Source organism: Entelurus aequoreus, linkage group LG03, assembly GCF_033978785.1.
Source record: "Entelurus aequoreus isolate RoL-2023_Sb linkage group LG03, RoL_Eaeq_v1.1, whole genome shotgun sequence".
Lineage (NCBI taxonomy): Eukaryota > Metazoa > Chordata > Actinopteri > Syngnathiformes > Syngnathidae > Entelurus > Entelurus aequoreus.
In genome coordinates this window covers 15,118,080-15,142,609 of record NC_084733.1, presented here as the reverse complement: position 1 = coordinate 15,142,609, position 24,530 = coordinate 15,118,080, and the positions used below count along the sequence as shown (strand labels likewise).

Here is a 24,530-nt window from a genome sequence, read left to right as displayed (position 1 = left end):
CAGCTACACTATAGTAAGCTATTCCGCCCATTGAGCCATCTAAAATAACATCCAAAAGCATCGTTTGACCTGAAAGTATTAGCGATATTGTTATTATCAGCGCTTTTGCAGACATTTTTTTTTTTGCGGCGTCGTGATCACAGAGATAACTAGCTTAAGCTGCTATATTGACATATTGAGCCGGTGAGTTGGCGCTTCGCCTCTGAGCTGCTAAAAGTTCATTCTAGGTTTTAAATCATGCTTTTCACCTGGACAGTAGAAGGATTTTGCTATAAATGGTCAACTCTGACGTTCAACTTATCCCAAGAGATGGCGAGAAAGACATGAAAAGACACTTGTTTGCAGCACCTTTTTATGGATTATGATTATTTCTTCATCTAAATGGGAATATATGCACATCCCATCTGTCGGCATCCCAGTGAGAGCAGATATTGTACAGTAAGTGATTGTTACAACTGCTAATATTTCTTTTTTTCTATGAAAAGTGACAGTTGTCATATTTAATTGCCATAAAAGGTACACTTCCATGGTAGCTTCACACACATAAAATACACAAATAGGCCCTGCCAAAAAAGAGCAAAAAGTAATTGTGGAAGTCATCCTCAGAATATATGCTAAAGTCTTGCAAAATTCACTTTGATTGTGTGCGTTTTTCTAGGGCCAGTTTTGTCAGACAATGTTGTCAGATGTCGGGGGACATTGGACTTTCGAGGTTCCACTTTATGCTTTTACTTACGACCTGTTTGTGTGCACTGGTTGCACTATGCAGTGTTCCAGAGGTTTAACTTTCTCCGAGACAGTTCCGCAAAGATCATTATTTTTAATGTATTGAGTTTCCCCGTGCAAGAATTCAGAACTTTTTTTTTGCCATAAATGTCAGCACTAGCCATCATCGGCCTTCACTGCAGCTCTTAATTAGCCTGCAGCGTGATATTCTCTGTGTGAGAAAGTGTGGGGGCCAATGATGACATCACCGTGGAGAATGCGGCGACCTGAGGTGAGCTGTGAATAATTAGCCACAGACTGCTGAAGACGGATGGTGCGGATCCTCGTTAAGAGCTATACGATTTAATTAGGAGTCAATTAATCAACAGATTGCTTGTTAGAGTTCTGTCAATCTCTAAAAGACACATCTTGCTGACCTTTACTCTGCACAGCCAGGGTCATGTAATGGGCGGAGTAGTGTTTCTTCCAGAATGCGCGCAGCCGTTTGTAGACGCTGATCTTCTTCCTCTTGGGCTCCTGCTTCAGAGTCTGCGCGTTCCCTGGTGAGAGCAGGCACATCACAAAATCAACAGAGACAGAGACAAATTGTCCACAAACGCAAAAACGCCAGGGAGCGGTATAGGAGAGGGAGTTCGGGGGACTTGGCAAACAAACAACCCCCAACGCCACCCTGCTGTGTTCTATTTGTCCCGGCGGTTGTGCTTCACCAACTTACCCCAGCAGAACTTGCCCATGGGGTGTCCCGCTTTGGCCAGACTGCCGAACAGCATCTCTTTCCTGTGGGAGTCTGACGGCTTAGCCAGCTGGTACTCTGATGGGGGAAAAAAAAGGAAATACTCAAGACCACAAAAAAAAAAAAAGACAGTGTAGGTTTTTGCAATGCGAGGAGACTTACCGCTGTCAACGGCCTCTACCTCCCTGTCGATGGCGTCACGGATCATCAGGGGGCAGATGAAGAACTGAGCCCATCTGATATATTGGGGGTATGAGATAAACAATTAGGTATGAGTGCACATGAAGACAAATCTTAGGCCTGGGCTGATTATCAGAAATCAATTAATCGAACGATAAATGAAAATGAACCCGATAATTTTTCCACCATCGATAAATTACCTTGTTTGTGTGTGTGTTTTCTTTTCATTTTTATAAATAAGTACATAATAATGCCTATCAATGCCGATCACAAAAGCCGATCCCATCTCTTTCAATTACCGAGGATGTCGTTGTGGCTTGTACAGCCCTTTGAGACACTTGTGATTTAGGGCTATATAAATAAACATTGATTGATTGATTGATTGATAGAGGATTATAGAACAGCATCTCTGTTGGGATGTAGCAGTCAGGCGTACACGTAGGGGAAGGACTTGATCCATATATTGGTCGTGTTGATACCAAGGGTAGTATCCATATATGATCGATACTCGTGTGAATAGATCCATATTTTCCATCCATCCATCTTCTTCCGCTTATCCGAGGTCGGGTGGCGGGGGCAGCAGCCCAAGCAGAGAAGCCCAAACTTCCCTCTCCCCAGCCACTTCGTCCAGTTCCTCCCGGGGGATCCCGAGGCGTTCCTAGGCCAGCCAGGAGACATAGTCTTCCCAACGCGTCCTGGGTTTTCCCCGTCGCCTTCTACCGGTCGGACGTGCCCTAAACACCTCCCAATGGAGGCATTCGGGTGGCATTCTGACCAGATGCCCGAACCACCTCAACTGGCTCCTCTTGATGTGGAGTAGCAGCGGCATTACTTTGAGCTCCTCCCGGATGACAGAGTTTCTCACCCTATCTCTAAGGGAGAGCCCCGTCACCCGGCGGAGGAAACCCATTTCGGCCGCTTGTACCCGTAATGTTGTCCTTTCGATCATAACCCAAAGCTCATGACCATGGGTGAGGATGGGAACGTAGATCGACCGGTAAATTGAGAGCTTTGCCTTTCGGCTCAGCTCCTTTTTCACCACAACGGATCGATACAGCGTCCGCGTTACTGAAGATGCCGCACCGATCCCACGATCCACTCTTCCCTCACTCGTGAACAAGACTCCGAGGTACTTCAACTCCTCCACTTGGGGCAAGATCTCCTCCCGAACCCGGAGATCACAAAATAATTTTTTGGTTGTTTTTGTTAATGTTTACAAACTGAAGGAATAAGTCCTAGGACACAAAATTAATTTGAAGGCAATGATTTAAATGGGTAATCGATAGTAGTTTTGGCTTTTGTAGTAGACACACACGTGCGGATGTTATTTCTGGACTTCAGCTCTGCGTTCGACACCATCATCCCACAACAATTGGTGAGCAAACTGGCCCTCCTTGGATTCAGTACCCCCCTACGCAACTGGCTGCTTGACTTCCTCACAGACAGACCCCAGTCTGTGAGAGTGGGCAACAACACCTCCAGTGCCATCTCCCTGAGCACCAGCTCCCCCCAGGGCTGCGTCCTGAGTCCGCTGCTGTTCACATTGATGACCCATGACTGCTGCGCCAGGTCCACTACTAACCACATTGTGAAGTATGCGGACGACACAACAGTAGTGGGCCTCATCCGTGACAACAACAACATGGACTACAGGGAGGAGGTGAAACATCTGGTTGACTGGTGCAGAACCAACAACCTGGTCCTGAACGTCGACAAGACCAAGGAGATCATCGTCGACTTCAGGAGGCACCAGTCCAGCCACACTCCACTCTTCGTCAATGGCACAGCAGTGGAGATCATAAGCAGCACCAAGTTCCTGGGGGTGCAGATAACTGACAATATGACCTGGTCCCTACACACTGACCAACAGCATCTCTGTCTGGACTGGAGCCTGCAGTGCCTCAGACTGGAAGTCTCTGCAGAGAGTGGTGAGGACGGCGGAAAAGATCATCAGGACTCCTCTCCCTCTTATCCAGGAAATCGCAAAAAGCCGCTGCCTGACCAGGGCTCAGAAAATCTGTAGAGATCCTCCCACCCCCACCAAGGACTGTTTTCACTGCTGGACTCTAGAAAGAGGTTCCGCAGCCTCCGTAGCAGAACCTCCAGGTTCTGTAACAGCTTCTTCCCTCAGGCCATAAGACTATTGAACGCATCATAATAATTCCCTCAATTCCCCCCCAAGAACGGATTAACTCGCTGGAATATAAGGACAATATAACATACATCCATAAATGTGGATGCACATAAAAAAGTGCAATATATTTATTTGTACAGTAATCTATTTATTTATATACCGGTATGCACCTTATTGCTCTTTTATCCTGCACTACAATGAGCTAATGCAACGAAATGTTGTTCTTATCTGTACTGTAAAGTTCAAATTTGAATGACAATAAAAGGAAGTCTCTAAGATGTATTAAAAAGAAGTGTAGTAGTAAAAAAAAAAAAAGTACCGATCTAGCAGAGGGTGTTATCTCACAGGTCAATTCATTCAACATTTTCTAGCACCGGAAGACTGTTTGACAAGACGTGACAGGCTTGTTTACAATTATCTTTAACTGCAACCCATTTAGGCAGCAAACAAAGTAAAATACACTATGGCTACATTGAATTATCTGGATTAATCTTTGCCATTCCAAATAGTGATGTCGTTACATCTCATTGATTAACACTTTCTTTTTAATCAGAAAGGCAAATGGCCTCAGGCTTACTTGAGTTGTCGTTATACGTCTGTTTTTTTTTTAACTTAAATCTTTCCATTCCCCTGCCTTCACCTTTTAAATGTTAGCCCTCAGATGTCCTTTTCTTCTCTTTTAACAAAAGCACCTGTGATCCCGTCTCACCTGTCGAGCGCCTCTTTGAAGCCTTTCCTCTGGACGTCGAACTGGAAGACGGTCCTCTCGCAGTCAGTGGAGGCGTTGTCGCTTCCGCCGTGCTTCTTGAGGAAGGTATTGAAGCCGTTTTCCGAGGGGTACTTCTTGCTGCCCATGAACACCACTGGCTCGCACGGTTGGGAACAGAGCACAAAGTGTGAGTCAGATGACAAGACGCCTCAGCCTTCAGCCACTCAAGATTACGCTTTTGCGGCTCTTTTGTTTCGTGCGGACGGCAGTTATGTGCTGCGGGGAAAATTTATCATCAAAGTTGCTACCGAAAAGATGGCTCTAAATATGGCTGTAAATATTGGCTGACGGCTTTTATGGCGAGCGCGTTTTCAGATAGGCCATCAGGAGTTGTTCGACAAGACCATCAGTGCAAGAGAAAGACAATTTCTCCTCTGAGAGACAGCAAGAGAAAGGAATGAGATTTATAAGGAACGTTTTGCTTCTGCAAAACATGGACATTTTACATCCGCTACTGTATGCAGTTGTTTTGCTTTAAAGGCCTACTGAAATGAAATTTTCTTATTCAAACGGGGATAGCAGATCCCTTCTATGTGTCATACTTGATCATTTCGCGATATTGCCATATTTTTGCTGAAATGATTTAGTAGAGAACATCTGCGATAAAGTTTTGGTCGCTGACCAAAAAGCCTTGACTGTACCGGAAGTAGCGTGACGTCGCAGGTTGAAGGGCTCCTCACATTTGCACATTGTTTACACCAGCAGCGAGAGCAATTCGGACCGAGAAAGCCACGATTACCCCATTAATTTGAGCCAGGATGAAAGATTTGTGGATGAGGAACGTGAGAGTGAAGGATTAGACGTATCTTTTTTCGCTCTGACCGTAACTTAGGTACAAGGGCTCATTGGATTCCACACTCTGTCCTTTTTCTATTGTGGATCACGGATTTGTATTTTAAACCACCTCGGATACTATATCCTCTTGAAAATGAGAGTCGAGAACGCGAAATGGACATTCACAGTGACTTTTATCTCCACGACAATACATCGGCGAAGCACTTTAGCTACGGAGCTAACGTGATAGCATCGTGCTTAACTGCATATAGAAACAGACGAAATAAGCCCCTGACTGGAAGGATAGACAGAAGATCAACAATACTACCAAACCCTGGACCTGTAACCACACGGTTAATGCTGTACCGCCTGGCGAAGCCTAGCAATGCTGTTGCTAACGACGCCATTGAAGCTAACTTAGCTACGGGACCTCGACAGAGCTATGCTAAAAACATTAGCTCTCCACCTACGCCAGCTCTTATCTGCTCATCACGACCCGTGCTCACCTGCGTTCCAGCGATCGACGGTGCGACGAAGGACTTCACCCGATCATCGATGCGGCCCGGAGACGGAGGAAGTCAAGGTGAGGACAGCGGCGCGGTGGCGGGCGTTGTAGCTTTCGACGACACCCCGGCCGCCATCAGAGTCGGCAAGAAACATATACTTCCCCAAAGTTACGTACGTGACATGCACAAAGCGCCACGCACGGACGGGCAAGCGATCAAATGTTTGGAAGAAAGCTGCGTACTCACGGTAGCGTGTCTGCTATCCAACTCAAAGTCCTCCTGGTTGTGTTGCTGTAGCCAGCCGCTAATACACCGATCCCACCTATAGCTTTCTTCTTTGCAGTCTCCATTGTTAATTGAACAAATTGCGATGAAAACAGAGCTGTTTGTATTGGGATACAATGTGTCCCAATATTTCCGCTTCAACCCTTGACGTCACGCGCAAACGTCATCATACCTAGACGTTTTCAGCCGGAAGTTTCCCGGGAAATTTAAAATTGCACTTTATAAGTTAACCCGGCCGTATGGGCATGTGTTGCAATGTTAAGATTTCATCATTGATATATAAACTATCAGACTGCGTGGTCGGTAGTAGTGGGTTTCAGTAGGCCTTTAAATCATACATTGGTTGGGGATAGGTTGATTGGCAACACTAAATTGGCCATAGTGCGTTAATGTGAGTGTGAATGTTGTCTGTCTATCTGTGTAGGCCCTGTGATGAGGTGGCGACTTGTCCATGGTGTACCCCGCTTAACGCTCGAATGCAACTGAGAAAGGCTCCAGCACCCCCTGCGACCCCAAAAGGGACAAACGGTAGAAAATTAATGGATGGATGGCTTAAGCTGTTGCCATGTAGAGCTTTTAGACATCTACTTAAGTGGGTATTAAAACATTATGGGCCAGCCAGGACACCTTACGCTGCGTGCTGTCTTTGGCGGACATCCACATTATTATTCAAATCTTCCAGCCAATTACTAGTGTTCTTTAAAAGTAACAATATGTAATAGTTTGCCCTTAAGAAAGGGCTTTAAATTTAAGTTGGCGGTGTACTGGCTTGTAATGAGGCTAGCACCCTAAATGTCTCCTTTGGTAGCCTTTGCAAAATTTTGGATCAGCCAAGACACCTTTCATGTTGTGTTAGGGCGAGCATTAGTGCTGACAATAATTTATTCCCTGTACATGCATTCACTATTGCAGTGTTTCTTAAAAGGAACTGCACTTTTTTTCTTCTTTTTTTATAAAATGTTGCCTTTTGTTCACAATCATTATGAGAGACAAAAACTGTTAGAATAATTGTTTCTAAATGATCACAAAAACTTTGTATTACATTGTGTTCCTGACAAGAAGACAAAAGGCTGTCTTTGAAATCTACCAAGAGTAAGGCTCTTAAAACTCCACTGTGTAGGGGGGGGAGCAAGATGGTGTTTCTGTGTTCTTTCATGTATGGTAATCAACAGAAGGATGTTGTTCTGGCCCAAGGACTTCAAAGCGGACAGATGGCAGGATCTGCCCAATTTCCAGACAAACTCTTTTTGAAGTATTTTACGAACTCTTTTTGAACTGACCTTTTCTGTGAATTGTTTACAACCTTTTCTGTGAACTTTTTTTGCGACCTTTGTCCTTTGGAGACAGCGGTGGCCATGTGGTCGGGGAGGGTCCAAAATAAAAGAAGGAGGCATACAATCTTTTGGCAGAACGTGCTGGAGATTGTAGAAGGATACAATGTTCAGGCAACTCTCCTCAATATATTGAGTCCAAATTGAATTCTGTCTCTGTTTAATTCTTTGCCTCTTGTCTTGTTTAATAGATGTCATCAGTGTTTGAACCTGACAAGAACACTTTACGATTTTAAAGATGATAGAAAACGCTTGAAAGATGGGGCTAATGGAAGTCACTGTTGTAACGTTTAAAGTCCTCTAAGACAACTTCAAAACCCTCCAGCAATGTTTTGTAAGCACAATGCAAATCTATATATAATATAGTAACAGACACGTACATAACAATATGTAATATGTTCACTATTTACCGTATTTTGATCATTTTAATCATTTCCGGGAATGATTTCTTTTGCGCATTGATCGGTTTCCATAGCAGCGCACGACTTGACTTCTGGCAACATGTGTGTTGCTACTTCCAGAATCAAACACGAGTGTGTGCTCTAATCATTGCAGACTTGGTAACAGACAGTGAAAACGACTACTTTTGGACAAATGAGGATTAACAACCTTTTACTTTTGAAGCTAAATATACTGCTGCTTATAGAAGCGAGCACAAAGGAAGAGTGAGACGTAGGGATGATGTTTGATAAGAAATTATCGAGTTCGAGCCTATTATCGAATTCTCTTATCGAACCGATTCCTTATCGATTCTCTTATCGAGTCCAGATAGGTTGTTGTATATGGACAAAACACACAATATTTGGTTTAACAAAAGCTCACTTTTATTATAAAAGAAAAAAATTTAATCTAATAAATAATCAAATATTGACTGCTAAAAAAAAAAAAAAAAATATTGACTGTTGTTACCCAAAGTATATTAAGTGGGATTTTTCAGAAAAACAAATATATACAGTAACACAAAAACAACCTGTCTATGTGATCACTGTAGGTGTATAAATAATAATATAGTGTTAAATAAAATCAGTCCCTTGGGCACAAAACTGAAAATAATACAGCTCTCCAAAAAGTGCAATTCTGCTGCTATTTGACATAACTGTTTGTTATGATGCTTTGACATTTTTGCACGTTATTTCTTTATTGAAAGAAAATTCTATGAAGAGAAAGGTTCTTTGCAAATGTGGTTACAATGCTAAAAAATGAAAAGTTAAAGCTAAAAAAAGAAATACAATTTATTGAGTTAACATTATTTCTTTATAGGGGGAAAGATGTGATGTTATGAGCTAGGCTAGGAATATAACAACTACACTACCCAGCATGCAACGGGAGTGACGAGCATGCGCGGTAGCCCCGAAATGTGTTGTTGCATGTCGTCACGTAAGAATGAGGTTATGAATGAGGCTGTGAAAGTAAACGTCAAGAACTAAGCCAACACGCCTCGTCTGCATTATTTATAATTAGACAGACAACACATATACAGTGTGATTTTGTTTTGTTTACAAGGAAAGAAAAACAAAAGTTAAAAAAGGGAGATCATGTCATATATGTTGTTTATATATGTATGTGCTGCGGTTGCTTTAAGAACGTGGCGACAGCTGCCGTAATGGAGGTGCGTTGCTAGCCTGGTTGCTATGTTTCCTGTTGGTCGTAAAAGTGTTCGTCATGTGTTTGTACTCTGCTCAAATATCTCAGTAAAGTTATTCATTGGATTATACCTTTTGTTTTGAACTTTATTACACCTTGGAGCGCGGTCCATTTTTTTTCCTGCTTTCGGTATCTGCGCCTAATGACTGAGCTACGTGACGTCATTTCTTCTGATGTCCCACGGGGCATTTCTGGTCAGGACGGGAGTCGTTCCGAGGGATTCTAATAAAGAACCAACTCTTTTTCTTTACTATAGTGGTCTCGATAACGGGTACCGGTTCTCAAAAAGGGATTCGAGTCCGAGGACTCGGTTCTTTTCTTATCGAACAACCGGGAAAACCGGTTTCGAGTATCATCCCTAGTGAGACGTTGGAGCAAACGAAAGCCGGGAGAGAAAGATTAAAGCGATTTTGACGCTATAAATATGGAACTTGGAGCCAAGCTATTTTGACATAAATGGATTGCTTACCCCAAAATCAACAGGAAACGTTTCCCGGCCAGCTGGACCAGACAAACAACAGTCCACTGAGTAAGTCACTTAAATATCGATCACGATACACGCAGTACGCCATGCGTGTTAGCACAACTACAGTACATACGCTGTCTGGCTAGCTCAGCTATGTATAAACAAAACATAAAAAAGTGGGCTAATACTTCACAGATATTGTAATATGAATGTTCATGTTTTTCAGTCAGTACAGATTATTGTCGTATCGCAGTGCTGTGCATTACAAACTCAAACGTGTTTCGTGCTGTTGAAGAAGCTATCTTATCTCTTGCCAACGTTAGCCTTTACCGCTAATACCTTAGCACGCCGATGTGTTATGAGGATCGAAAAAGAGTTCCTCAAAATTTGCTCTTACAATAACAATGTCGCTACAGTTTGGTTATTATACAGGTTAGGGAACGTAAATGAAGTCTTGTTGATGGTTTTTAAACACATTGTAAATTGATTTAGAGGTAGAATTGATTGCCACCATTAGCTGCAATGCTAGCCACCGAGAACAAGACGATTTGTATGTTAGAAAGAAAAAAAAGAAAAACTTTTGTTTTCTTGTCTCTCATAATGATTGTGAACGGTAGGTAAAATTCTAAAAAAAAAAGTGCAGTTCCCCTTTAACCATTGTTGGGCCGCCAAAATAATATCTGTTTCTCAGCTGTGGTCCGTGTGGGCCGCAGCGGTACTCAGATGTAATAAACTTTTCCACCACTTGTGGCAGTAATGACAATCTCAAATAAAAAAGAAATCTGGAGCTAAAACCAAAGAGAATTTTCTTGAGTGCAACAATTATGACTAAAGTGCTGAAGCTGTGTTTTCATTTGCACTTAGATTTTATTTACATTGTATTGAAGAAACATATATGTTGTTATTATTATTATTATTAATTTAGTTAGATTTTTTTTTATTTCAGCACTGCGTAATTGTATGTAAATTTATTTTTCATCAGTTTCTATGAGTCCTTTCTTTTGCAGTATATTTGATTACCGGTAGTATTTTATTCTTAATCAGCCTGACCTAAGCCTTGATAATAATCTTTGTGATTAACACATGGTTTCCTATCATTCGACAAGGTTTTTTGTTAAACTCTCAGTAGGTTAGAAAATTATTGAACGCAATCAAAATCAAGAGTAAGATGACTTATTCATCAGTGTTAATATTTGTATCTATAGTAGAAAAGTTGGGCCTCGAGGTCTGAAAGGTTAAGAACCCCTGCACTCAAGCAAAAATATGTAATATATTTCCCCTTAAAGCACAGGCATCAAACTCCCGGCCCTGGAAAAAAAGTCATCATATGCGCAGAACCATTTAAAAATTAAGACTTATTTGACCTGCAGGTAAGAAATGTGGTCACACTGTCATCAACATTATTTTTCTTATACATTCACTCTTGGATACAATAGCCGCCCAAGGTCACAGTGATGTTAATAGGATGCACTGCACTAATCATTCTTACTAAAAGTGCCAGATTACCAACAAAAATAGCAATATTTAACTAAATAAATAACACAACTAAAAACGACACTACTTTAAAGTACCAATAGAGTAGAAAAACAAGATGCCTCTCTACTGAAGCTATTATCATATATGTCTTATTTATGACACCAAAATACTTCCAAAGTTTGCAAATAAACAAATATGATCAAAATAGTATCAATCTCGCAGAGATTCTTGAGCAACTCTGAGAGTTAATGAGGAAGCCAGTCACGTGATCCGTGACGTAGTGTTAGGAACCAAACATCCGTTCCTAATCAATAACAATGCTAATCAAGCAGACTTTGTGAGAGTCAACAACGATTACTTTGGAAAAAGTATGATCAAGAACCTTATATTTCTGAACCCGAACACAAAGTGGATGAACAATCATTTTAAGACGCCGAGTATTAAACGGATGCAGTTATATTCTAACGCTATAGCATTAGCAGTATTGCTAGGTGCTAAACATACAAACTAATCATAACAAACCATAATAAATCAAACACTTATTGTAATATTTCCATTCTTGCGACAGAGGGGATGCGCACATAAGAAGAATCAATTAACATTAACATTTTTTTGGCTGCAACAAGCATCTTTTTGCCATCTCAGGGATGTCAAAGTTGACCAGTCTCTCGGTCTATGGCCACTACCAGGTGAGAAATGCATTAATCATTATCTAGAATTAACTTTTAGCAAGTTAGAGACGAAGCAGAAGCAGCTGCCGGCTTAATGTGTCAACAATAGCAGCATAAGCTAGCATTAGCTCACTGCTATCAATGCGCCGCTAACATATGCCGTCTGCGTTGGAGCTTATAATAACAGCATCGCTCATATTTGGTACATTTTCAGGTCATGACATGTAAATGGAGTATGTTGGCGGTTTCTGGATGTTTTTTAGAGGGTGTAATGGGCACAACAGATGACCCTCGATCTGTTGACTCAATTGTTAGCTACTTATTTACAATTTCAAATGCATAAAAACAGTCAAGCATATGTGTTCTTGTCTTACATAAGGATGTGAATAATAAACAGCACATTTCTTTCCAATTTTTGCATATTTCCAGTATGACGGATTTGATAGTATGGTCAGAGTGCAGAAGCAATACTGCAGTGACGTAGAATCTACGGAAATTGCAGAAGATATTTGGAGTGGAATATTCAAAATGGCTTGCTGAATTTGTAGCATTTTGTAATGTTTAGACGGTATTTTCACCTATTTTGCCGATAAAATACAATTACATATGGTTTATTTGATACAAAGAAACACAATTAAGCATATGAAGTCAACTTGTTTTTTCCACTCTACTGGTACTTTAACTATAAAACCCTACCTGTACAAAACATGCACAATAACAATGTCAAAAGTAATAATTGTTAACTACAGCAAGGCATGATGGGGAAACGCCTGCACCTAAGACTTGGCAACTTGTCTACCAACATTCTAACGGAAGTTACAAATCTCCCTCCTGATGTTTTCTGTGTGCATATAAAATACTGTAGCTTTTAAAAAGATATGAGCAGGTGGTCGATCAACAATCACTTTGTTAAAAACAAACAAACAAGTCACAGCCGTCTCTCTGAAAGCACACACACACACACACACACACACACACACACACACACACACACACACACACACACACACACACACACACACACACACACACACACACACACACACACACACACACACACACACACACACACACGCAAACACACACACGCACACGCACACGCACACACTCTCTCTTGTATTTTTTACCTTCTTGAGACATCCGAAAAAGGCCTACCTCTTTAGGACCACCCTTTCTAGATAAACAAAGATTTTGTATTTACAACATTAATAACATATACATACTAGGTAAATATAAAAAAGGTAAGCTTTTTTGTAATTGGTTTTTAATCTTCATTATTTATTTCAAGTTATTACAGTATGTCTCTATGTACATATTTTATTGTTTATATTAATTTTGGCCAAAGGGGGCGTATTTGAATTTCTTACACACACTTGCTATTATATATGTTGGCCAGAGGGGGACCACTTCAAATTTTTACACACACTTGTTATTACATATGTTGACCGACACAAAGTCAATTTGAGAAATCCCTTCTTTTTGGGACCGCCCTAATTTTGATAGATTTCACCACCAGGGGTGCAAATGAGACATTCTCTATTAGATTTTTGGTATTGGGACCGTGATTTTGGTCCTAACTTGTTCACCGGTCCTCATATGGAAGGTAGTTTTCCTTGTTGAAGTCTCAAGAAGGGTAGAAATACAAGAACACGCACGCACGCACGCACGTCCTTGTAATAAATATTGTGATTGTTGGTCCAATTCACTGTATTTTCTTTCTTGATTGTCATAACAGAAACTAAACGCTTAATTGTTGTGCAGGAAAGCCAAGTGCTTTATTCAACACGGATGACCACATTATAGCGTCTTTGATGCTATTCGTTGGCATCAAGAAAATATCCTTAATAGTATAGTAATAAACGACACGAAAAAATCTCTCGTAGGCTCAACGCTAGCAAACATTGCTGAACAACAGGGACATCTATAGCTCAATAATGAGACAAAATATGAACTTCACACCATAAAAACAACTGCAGACATGAATTGTAGAGGACAGACTAATATTTGTAGCAGCAAATCAAATGCAAACAAATGTATCCTTTTTCTCATTACTGTCACCATCACAGCAGCACGGCACTCGTTATGTCAATCAAAATATGTTACGTAGCGATCCACAAATAAGTCCAACTTTGTCTTTCACCGATTAATGTTTAATTTGTGGACCCCTCAGATGTAAAGACATGATGTGTCTCTAATATTTCCTTCTCTAAATACCGTGAGTATCAAATGAAGTGAGGTAGTAGCAAGCATGCCCTCTTGGTGATGATAAATGGTTTAAATATTTAAAAAAATATTTTCCTTAAGAGTGTAAAAATCCACTACATCCCATTTTATATATTTATTTCATGATCGTTTTTATATTTGCCTTTAAACCTTTCAAAATACGCCCAAATCGGCACTGATGCAGGTAAATAAACAGTGGCCTAATGGGGCTCCAGGCGATCGTCTGAAACCTAGAAGAGCGCGGATGTGTCTCTAGGTCACAACCCAGCTATTGCTCTTAAGCAGTATTTCCTAAATAGTAAAGAGGCAGGTCAACGTGTTTTAAAATAGTTTGCTTCTGAGTTAATGTTGCTGATCAATTTGAACAATTCATTAAATTTTATAATTCAGTGTCTAACAGTGGAAGTTGGTCAACATTTTTTTTAAATAAGGATTAATTTATCTTTTTGACTTTCAGGGAAATTACCGTAATTTCCGGACTATAAGCCGCTACTTTTTCCCCTCGTTCTGGTCCCTGCGGCTTATACAACGGTGCGGCATATTTACGGCCTGTTCTTCTCCGACACCGACGAAGAGGATTTCGGTGGTTTTAGTACGCAGGAGGAAGACGATGACACAATGATTAAAGACTGACTTTTCATATACCGGTAGGCTGGTTATTTTGATAACGTACAGGCGAGCACTTTGTATTACTTTGCACCGTGGTATTATTTGTACTCTGCACGAATGCTGTTCGCCATGTCAAAGATGTGAAAGTTTGATTGAATGATTGAAAGATTTATTGTTAATAAATGGGACGCTTTGCGTTCCCAAACAGTCATCTCTGTCCCGACAATCCCCTCCGTGGTAGCAGGAACCCCTATATACTACGGTAATTACACATCAAAACCCTGCGGCTTATAGTCGGGTGCGGCTTATATATGGAGCAATCTGTATTTTCCCCTAAATTTAGCTGGTGCGGCTTATAGTCAGGTGCGGCTTATAGTCCGGAAATTACGGTAATTAATTTTAAATATTTTTATTACAGACTAAAAATCAACGTTGATACAGTTATTCTTTGTTGGAAGTTGATCTATAGTTATTGTTTTTTGTTTTCTTCAATGTTAATAAGTATGCAATGTTATGCAAAGGTGTACTTATAACAATTTAATGGATCAACGATACTATTTATAGTCACGGCCAAAATGTGGGTGGCTGCAAAATATTTTCTTCTTTTGAGGGGGGGGCATAATAGAAAATAAAAAAGAAAAAAATAATTTAAAGTAAGGGAATTTTTATTTGAGTACAATTTGTGGCTACTCTACCCACTGCTGGGTGGGAGATAAGTGTTAAACCTGCCCCCAAATTAAAGTGTTGTTGTTGCCATGGTAACCACCTAATCACCAAGACCAACAATTGGGAGCAGCCAGGGTTTATAAATAATAATGATAATAATATTTAGGGTTGGCGCTAACGTCAGTTTGTCACGTAAAATACCCATGTCTTTGTCACTTAATGTTACTGTAATGTTAATCAACGCCCAAAAAGGAAATAATTTTTGTACTAAAATAATTTCACAATTTTACTTTATTTTAAATTTCAACAATAAAATTGGCCTTTTTTTAATGTCACATATTTTTAAACTAAATACGAATGCAATATGTTCGTGGTCATTTTTGGTCAGGCAGGGAAAGAGGTTCAAATGAGTAATTAGAGAGACAGAGCAGGTCCTGGAACACATTTAACAAGGGTCGCCTTCCCGCTTCTGCTGCCTATTAATACGGTTTTATCTCGTCCAACTCAGAGGTGCAAACATATATGGAGGATGTCAGCCTCAAATGTATTGCTGATGGCTAACCATGTAAAAGGCGGGGAGCAAATTAACCTTTTGGAAAGTGCGACCACCCCCCACCCCATCCCTCCCTCCTTTCCGCTTTCACTATAATTACTATAATTACTCACTGTGTTCTAGAAAGTGGGCAAGGCCGGGAAGGTCACTGGGGTCACTGAAGCTGCCCACTCCGACACACAATGCTGCCGCACACTGACACATATAGAGATCAAATATGATTTGTGCCACATTTTCACACATTTGTCACAACAGTGATATTGATGTCAGATACCGGTTTTCACCAGGCCTCTTGATTAGGTACACCTGCACCATGTAACTACGTCACTGGATTGCACAGGTGTACCTACTGTTGCAGGCCGTGTCACGGTGGCGATACCTGCTTGTCGGCATGTCCTCTACTCTTCTTCCCCTCCCCGTCGTCGTCCTCATCTTCGCTCCCCTCATCAGAGTCCTCCTCCGTTTCGTCGCCGGAGTCATATTCTTCCCCCTCTTCCTCCTCCTCCTCGTCCCCTTCATTCTCCTCCTCCTCCTCCTCCTCCTCTGATCCCGCCAAGCCTCTGTAGTCCGAGATGAGGAGCGCTCGGAGACCGTTGTCCAGCACAATGTACCTGAAGAAAAGACAGCTGTGAGCGTATTTTCCCAATTAGCGGCCTCCACTTTAATAGACGCCACGTGCGCTGTACACTTGAGTTAATAAACACAGCGCCTCAAAGAAATGCATCTTGTTTGGCATTCCAGGGGAAAATATACCTTTACTATAACTCGGGGGTCAGCAACCCGTGGCTCTTGAGCCGCATGCGGCTCTTTAGTGTCACCCTAGTGGCTCACTGGAGAATAACAAGAATAGACATTTGAAAGGCAATTTAAAATAAATAAAGAATAGTGAACAACAGGCTGAATAAGTGTACGTTATATGACGCATAAATAACCAACTGAGACCGTGCCTGGTATGTTAACGTAACATATTATGGTAAGAGTCATTCAAATAACTATAACATATAGAACATGCTATACGTTTACCAAACAATCTGTCACTCCTAATCGCTAAATCCAATGAAATCTTATACGTCTAGTCCCTTACGTGAATGAGCTAAATAATATTATTTGATATTTTATGGTAATGTGTTAATAATTTCACACATAAGTCGCTCCTGAGTAGAAGTCGCACCCCCGGCCAAACTATGAAAAAAACTGCGATTTATAGTCCGAAAAATACGGTATGCATAAATTTAAAAAACAAATCGGTGTTGTTATCCATTAGTATCCAGTGTTTCCCATAAACTGCCAAGATACCTGTGGCGGTGGGGGCGTGGCTATGGGCGTGGTCACATGACATCATCGAGTAATTTGCATAATTTACTACAATGATTTGATTTTCTCTAAAAAGGCTCAAAAAATGTATACTTACTAATTAATAATAACAGTTTGGTTCTTAACGTCCATCCATCCATTTTACAATATAATTACAACACTTTATGTACATATTTATATACAGATTTGAACAATAAGTTATTCACTGAAATATATTTATTAATTGTGGTTCTTACAAAAATATATCTTATAAAATATAAAAGCTAAAATGTCTCAAAGCTCTGCCCCTTTAATTAGTGCATACTAAATAATTTAACTTTAGCCTACTACTACAACCATATTATTTACCAGCAACATAAAGTGAAACAGAGGCAGAGGTGTCCTGCCACAGTCAGTAACAAATAAACAGAAAACAGTAGTGGTGGTAGATAGACACAGAGCTTCATCAAACATCTGATCCACTGAACAAAGAGCTCCAAAAATCTTGAACTTTAGACTGCCATCAGTTTTACTCCCTACACTTAACCATGTGTTTCCTACTGCCTGCAGACTTTGCACCCTTTGTTATATACACATGTTGGGTTTCTAATATAAATACATTTAATAATGTCAAATACAAATAAGGCAACAAGAGAAGTATCCTACACTTCTCTTTTGTAAAGTAAATCTGAACAGCCGATATGGGCATCTACATCAACTATATGATTTGCCTGAGAAGCTGGAGAGGACAAAAAAAAAAAAATGTATTTTTTTTTTTTAAATATTTTTTTTAAATTTTTATTTGTGGCGGACGTAATTCTTTCGTGGCGGGCCGCCACAAATAAATGAATGTGTGGGAAACCCTGGTATCAACATATATTTTTATATGATATCGTAAGCAAATAAAAGCATAGATTACCCGCTCACAGTGGTTAAAAGATAAAACTGATTACATTTTTGCTAAAAGTCTTAGATGATAAAAACTAAATCGTACAACAGAGTTAACCTGCTGCTGCAATTTAAAATCTTTGTCGAACTTAAATCCAAGATTTAATAAGTGGTGGCTTAAACATATTGCAAAGTGTACTTTGTCAAATGTGTCCAAGATGGTACAAATAAAGGGTTAACAATAGTGCAAACTGCCAAAAAGGTGTATTGAGTTGGGATTTACCTCAGGAACATTACCTGTATTGTTTAGTATCACTTGGAGATTTAATGATCTCACTGTCTCCTTGGTTGTCTTCGACCCCTCCTCCTCCTCCTAGTCCAGGGTCTGCCACATGTCTGCACCCCTCTGGTTCTGGATTCCCGGCTGAACGTGGAGAGTCTGACGCCGGGGCGTTTCTGGACTTGCACGTCTGGGGCATCCTGGGGACTTTGTCACCGTGGGCCGACAGCAAGCGGCAGGCGTAAACAAGCGGAAAGCTCGCTGTCGCCGGTAATGTCCTCCTCGTCAGCGCGGCCACGCAGCGTGTCAGCCTGGAGGCAGCGATGATGATGGAGAGTGCGTGTGGCAACGTGGGCCGTTAGGGAGCACAAACGACTAAGAGGAGAGGGGGTAAAAAAAAAAAAATGGCCTGTAAGGTCTGATAGTCTACTGTCACACACACACACACACACTCGCCAGGCGCCCGACAATGCAGCTATTCATATTGACTCTCTGGTGCTTTCGCCCATTCAGCAGAATGTCAGCTAAAACTGTGATCCAGCCACGACAGCGTGTTTACATATGCCGCGGTCAATGCGAAACACGCGATGTCTTTAAAAACCCACCTTTTTTCTCAATAAAAACACCCCCAAGAAGTAAGTAGGTGTTGTCTACGCCTGTGTTTTTCAACCTTTTTTGAGCCAAGGCGCATTTTTCTCTTTGAAAAAAATCCGGAGGCACGCCACCAGCAGAAATCATTAAAAAATTAAACTCGGTGGACAATAAAAAGTCGTTGTCGCAATTGTTGGATATTAATTTAAACCATAACCAAGCATGCATCACTATAGCTCTTGTCTCAAAGTAGGTGTACTGTCACGACTAGAGATGTCCGATAATATTGGCCGGCCGATAAATGCTTTAAAATGTAATATCAGAAATTATCGGTATCCGTTTCAAAAAGTAAAATTTATGACTTTTTAAAACGCCGCTGTACGGAGTGGTACACGGACGTAGGGAGAAGTACAGAGCGCCATAAACCTTAAAGCACTGCCTTAGCGTGCCGGCCCAGTCACATAATATTTACGTCTTTTCACACACACAAGTGAATGCAAAGCAGACTTGGTCAACAGCCATACAGGTCAGTGAGGGTGACCGTATAAACAACTTTAACACTGTTACAAATATGCGCCACACTGTGAACCCACACCAAACAAGAACGACAAACACATTTCGGGAGAACATCCATACCGTAACACAACAGAACAAATACCCAGAACCCCTTGCAGTACTAACTCTTCCGGGACGCTACAATATACACCCCCCGCTACCCCCTTCCCCTCCAACCCCACACATCTCAACCTCCTAATGCTCTCTCAGGAAGAGCATGTCCCAAATTCCAAGCTGCTGTTTTGAGGCATGTTAAAAAAAATAATGCACTTAGTGACTTCAATAATAAATATGGCAGTGCCATGTTGGCATTTTTTGCCATAACTTGAGTTGATATATTTTGGAAAACCTTGTTACATTGTTTAATGCATCCAGCGGGGCATCACAACAAAATTAGGCATAATAATGTGTTCATTCAACGACTGTATATATCGGTATCGGTTGATATCGGAATCGGTCATTAAGAGTTCGACAATATCGGGATATCGGCAAAAAAGCCATTATCGGATATCTGTAGTCACGACCTGTCACATCACGCCGACTTATTTGGAGTTTTCCCGTGCGTAGTGTTTTAGTTTTTGTCTTGCGCTCCTATTTTAGTGGCTTTTCCTGTTTTGTTGGTATTTTCCTGTTGCAGTCTTCCTTTGAGCGCTATTCCCCGCACCTGCTTTGTTTTTAGCAATCAAGAACATTTAAGTTGTTGCTATCTTTTTTTTGCGTGGACATTGTTGATTGTCCTGTCATGTGCGGATGTACTTTGTGGACGCTGTCTGCTCCACATGCTGTAAGTCTTTGCTGTCGCCCAGCATTCTGTTTTGTTTTTTTTACTTTGTAGCCAGTTCAGTTTTAGTTTCGTTCTACATAGCCATCCCTAAGCTTCAATGCCTTAGGGGGCACTCACCTTTTGTTTACTTTTGGTTTAAGCATTAGACACCGTTTTACCTGCGAGTTGCCTCCCGCTGTCGCCTGCATATTGTGATCACGACAACGCATCGTTGTTGTTCCCGACATCTACAAAGCAATTAACTACCTGCTGCCACCTACTGATATGGAAGAGAATAAAATGGTTACTCTGCCGAGCTATAGACCAGTGTTTTTCAACCTTTTTTGAGCCAAGGCACATTTTTTGCGTTGAAAAAATCTGGAGGCACACCACCAGCAGAAATCATTAAAAAACGAAACTCAGTTGACAGTAAAAAGTCGTTGTCGCCATTGTTGTATATGACTTTAAACCATAACCAAGCATGCATCAATATAGCTCTTGTCTCAAAGTAGGTGTAGAGTCACGACCTGTCACATCACGCAGTGACTTATTTGGAGTTTTTTGCTGTTTTCCTGTGTGTAGTGTTTTAGTTCTTGTCTTGCGCTCCTATTTTGGTGGCTTTTTCTATTTTTGTTGGTATTTTCCTGTAGCAGTTTCATGTCTTCCTTTGAGCGATATTTCCCGCATCTACTTTGTTTTACCAATCAAGAATATTTCAGTTGTTTTTATCCTTCTTTGTGGGGGCATTGTTGATTGTCATGTCATGTTTGAATGTACATTATGGACACAGTCTTTGGTCCACAGTAAGTCTTTGCTGTCGTCCAGCATTCTGTTTTTGTTTACATTGTAGTAAGGCTGGGCGATATATCGATATACGCGATATATCGCAGGTTTGTCTCTGTACGATATAGAAAATGACTATATCGTGATATTCGAGTATACGTTCTCACGCAGTTGCTTTTAGCTGCTGGCATTACACGACAGGCTCTTCCCACTCCTTCTTGTGTCTCCTTCTCACAGACAGCAAGCGCACTTTGTACATACGTCACATACTGTCACGTCATACGTCACATACGTATACGCCCTCGCGGAGCAGAGAGGTAGCGGCATGGGTAACGTTAGCTGTGGTGCGAGTGGTAATACGAGAGAAAGAAGGTGCGAATCTGGTAACAAATGAAGGAAGAATTAATTCCCAAGAAAAACAGCAGGGGGTCCATCGTCTGGCGGTGGTTTGGCCTCAAGTGGGAATATGTCGAACAGACAACCGTAATTTGTCAAGTTTGGGGCAAAAGCGTTGCTATAAAAAGTAGCATTACTGCTAATATGTAGCATCATTTGAAAAGTCACCTGCGAGAGAATGAAGAGTGCTTACTCCGCATCAACATCTCCATCCGGTGCCACACGCCCACACCATCAAAATGCCGAGGCAAACATTTCCAGATCAACACCGTATGAAAAAAAGAGTTGACAACAAAAGGAGATAATGTCCGCAGGAACCTACCGCATAGCGAAGGACGAACACTATTTGATGTACTATTATGCAGCTCATTTTTATTTGACACTTGTTGAAATATATTGTGTGACATCATGTTTTTAAACTATTGTAGTGGCGTTCTGTACAAAAAGTGCACTTTAATTTAGCGTTGTTTTGATATGTCATCTTAGTGACATCATGCACAAAAGTGCACTAATAGCTTGTTTTAAAATGTCTCTGACAATCTTGCACTTTCTGTTTTGGAAATGACAAGAATGTTTTTGCCACTGCTTAATAACTGTTTAATAAATACAGTTTCGGTAGATTGAGTTAGTTGTGATTTCCTTCTCTGCCTGAAAGTTGAAAATGAGCATATATTAATGCAGTATGAACAAGAATTTTTTAATGTAGACACATAGAATCATCATAATCGCTACGCTCTCAACAGGTGTAAAAGAAAGGGCATCTCTATCCTCCTTTAAAACCGCAATAAAAGTACACCTCCAGGCAACTTCAACCCTAAACTAACACCCTCCCCGGATTGTTAATAATCAAATGTAAATAATCAAATGTAGATACTTTTTCTTATGCTTTCTGATCTCTCTCTCTCTATGTCCACTACTTGCTGTACATATCCTACCAAGTCAGTCCTACACTGTTTCAATGTCCATTTCTCTGATGATGCAATTGTTGATGCTGATTGTTGATGACAGAAGTGTTGATACCAACCAAACCTAACCCCCCTCCATATCCCACACCCCGGGTTGTAAATAATGTAAATAATGCTAAAATACTTGAATAAAACGTTAGCATGCTAAAGTTATCAAGATAAAATAAGAAAAGTTAGCATACTTCTAAGAAGGTGCCAAGTATCAAAATTAATGTATTTTAGGTTTAAATTAATAAAATTAGCAAAAATGCTATCATAAAATTTGCTAAAATACTTGCATAAAACATTAGCAAGCTAAAATTAGCAAAATAAAATAAGCAAAGTTATCATACTTCTAAGAGGGTGCCAAGTATCAAAATGAATGTATTTTAGGTTTAAATGAATAAAATTTGCAAAAATGCTAGCATAAGATTTGCTAAAATACTTGCATAAAACGTTAGCATGCTAAAGTTAGCAAGATAAAATAAGAAAAGTTAGCATACTTCTAAGAAGGTGCCAAGTATCAAAATTAATGTATTTTAGGTTTAAATTAATAAAATTAATAAAAATGCTAGCATAAAATTTGCTAAAATTCTTGTATAAAACATTAGCATGCTAAAGTTAGCAAGATAAAATAAGCAAAGTTAGCATACTTCTAAGAAGGTGCCAAGTATCAAAATTAATGTATTTTAGGTTTAAAGGAATAAAATTAGCAAAAATGCTAGCATGTAAATAATTCAATGTATATACTCTGATGATTATCTTGTGTGATGATTGTATTATGATGTTAATATATATTTGACAGTATATATATCTGTATCATGAATCAATTTAAGTGGACCCCGACTTAAACAAGTTGAAAAACGTATTCGGGTGGTACCATTTAGTGGTCAATTGTACGGAATATGTACTTCACTGTGCAATCTACTAATAAAAGTTTCAATCAATCAATCAATCAATACTGGTGTGATTATATGTATAAAGTGTTAATTCAAGGCTAAGGCAAAATATCGAGATATATATCGTGTATCGCGATATGGCCTAAAAATATCGAGATATTAAAAAAGGCTATATCGCACAGCCCTACTTTGTAGCCAGTTCAGTTTTAATTTCGTTCTGCATAGCCATCCCTAAGCTTCAATGCCTTTTCTTAGGGGCACGCACCTTTTGGTTATTTTTGGTTTAAGCATTAGAGACCTTTTTACCTGCCAGTTGCCTCCCGCTGTTACCTGCATATCGTGATCACGACAACGCATCGTCGTTGTTCCCGACATCTACAAAGCTATTAGCTACCTGCTGCCACCTACTGATATGGAAGAGTATTACACGGTTACTCTGCCGAGCTCTAGACAGTACAGACACTCAACAACGGCACATTATTTACGGATTATAATTACTGAATGGCAAAACATATTTTTAACCCAAATAGGTAAAACTACACAATCTCCCACGGCACAGCAGACTGTATCTCACGCTGGTGTGCCGCGGCACAGTGGTGTTAACTGCGCGTTAAATAGTTATATTTGCATTCGAAGTTTTTAAGCACAACTTTAAAGTAAACACAAGCCGGCGTGACAGACCTGCGAGCTTCCGGTTTCTCTGAGGAAAATGAACCACGTCAAAACAAGCCGTGCTGTGATTGGATGAGACGGTTTTGTCAACTCACTATGAGGCGCCGTGATTGGATGGCGTTTTTCTCGCTAAATCCATAAATTTATAGAACACACCAAACCTCAAATAGACGCCTTCTTTTTATCGCACAGGGGAAAACATAAAATATCGATTAACTTTCACCAGTTAAGTTTTGGTAGCGTTTATAAGTAAACAACGGCTATTAGCCTGCTGTCTGTGTTGTGGGCCCTTGAGTAAAAGCGATGCAAATGACGCCCCGACGACGAGGGCTGCGATTGGCTGAAAAGTTCACGCGAGTCACTATGACGCCATCTGATTGGAAGATGGAACCCGGAAGTCATCAGGTGTTGTTATGTTATAAAGTGCTTACTCATTTCCTCTTTCTACTGTAAAAATTGTGAACGATGATTTGAATATTGAATTGATTTATTTAACATGAATTTATTAACGTGGACCCCGACTTAAACAAGTTGAAAAACTTATTCGGGTGTTACCATTTAGACTTAGACTTCCTTTTATTGTCATTCAAATTTGAACTTTACAGTATAGGTAAGAACAAAATTTAGCTCATGGTCGTGCAGGATAAAAGAGCAATAAGGTACAGATATAAATAAATAGATTACTGCACAGATAAATATATTGCACTTTTGCATATGCAT

At 40.4% G+C, this 24,530-nt stretch overlaps 1 protein-coding gene across 5 annotated transcripts in view; it reads right to left on the bottom strand.

Moving 5' to 3' along the window:
* Window positions 1-24,092, bottom strand: part of LOC133646207 (nardilysin-like) — a 90,077-nt gene extending 65,985 nt beyond the window's left edge. The window contains exons 1-8 of one of the 5 annotated variants that reach the window (XM_062041355.1): window positions 23,820-24,090; window positions 18,225-18,582; window positions 16,126-16,357; window positions 15,860-15,941; window positions 4,483-4,636; window positions 1,622-1,695; window positions 1,442-1,537; window positions 1,143-1,265 (exon numbers count right to left, since the gene is read on the bottom strand). In XM_062041355.1, coding sequence (XP_061897339.1) covers window positions 1,143-1,265; window positions 1,442-1,537; window positions 1,622-1,695; window positions 4,483-4,636; window positions 15,860-15,941; window positions 16,126-16,357; window positions 18,225-18,406 — 943 coding nt within the window. In that variant the 5' untranslated portion in view covers window positions 18,407-18,582; window positions 23,820-24,090. Of the gene's footprint in view, window positions 1-1,142; window positions 1,266-1,441; window positions 1,696-4,482; window positions 4,637-15,859; window positions 15,942-16,125; window positions 16,358-18,224; window positions 18,583-23,444; window positions 23,470-23,819 lie in introns of those variants that run through there. The other 4 variants (XM_062041353.1, XM_062041352.1, XM_062041354.1 and 1 more) reach the window with 4 other exon arrangements.
* Between the last annotated feature and the right edge of the window lie 438 nt (window positions 24,093-24,530).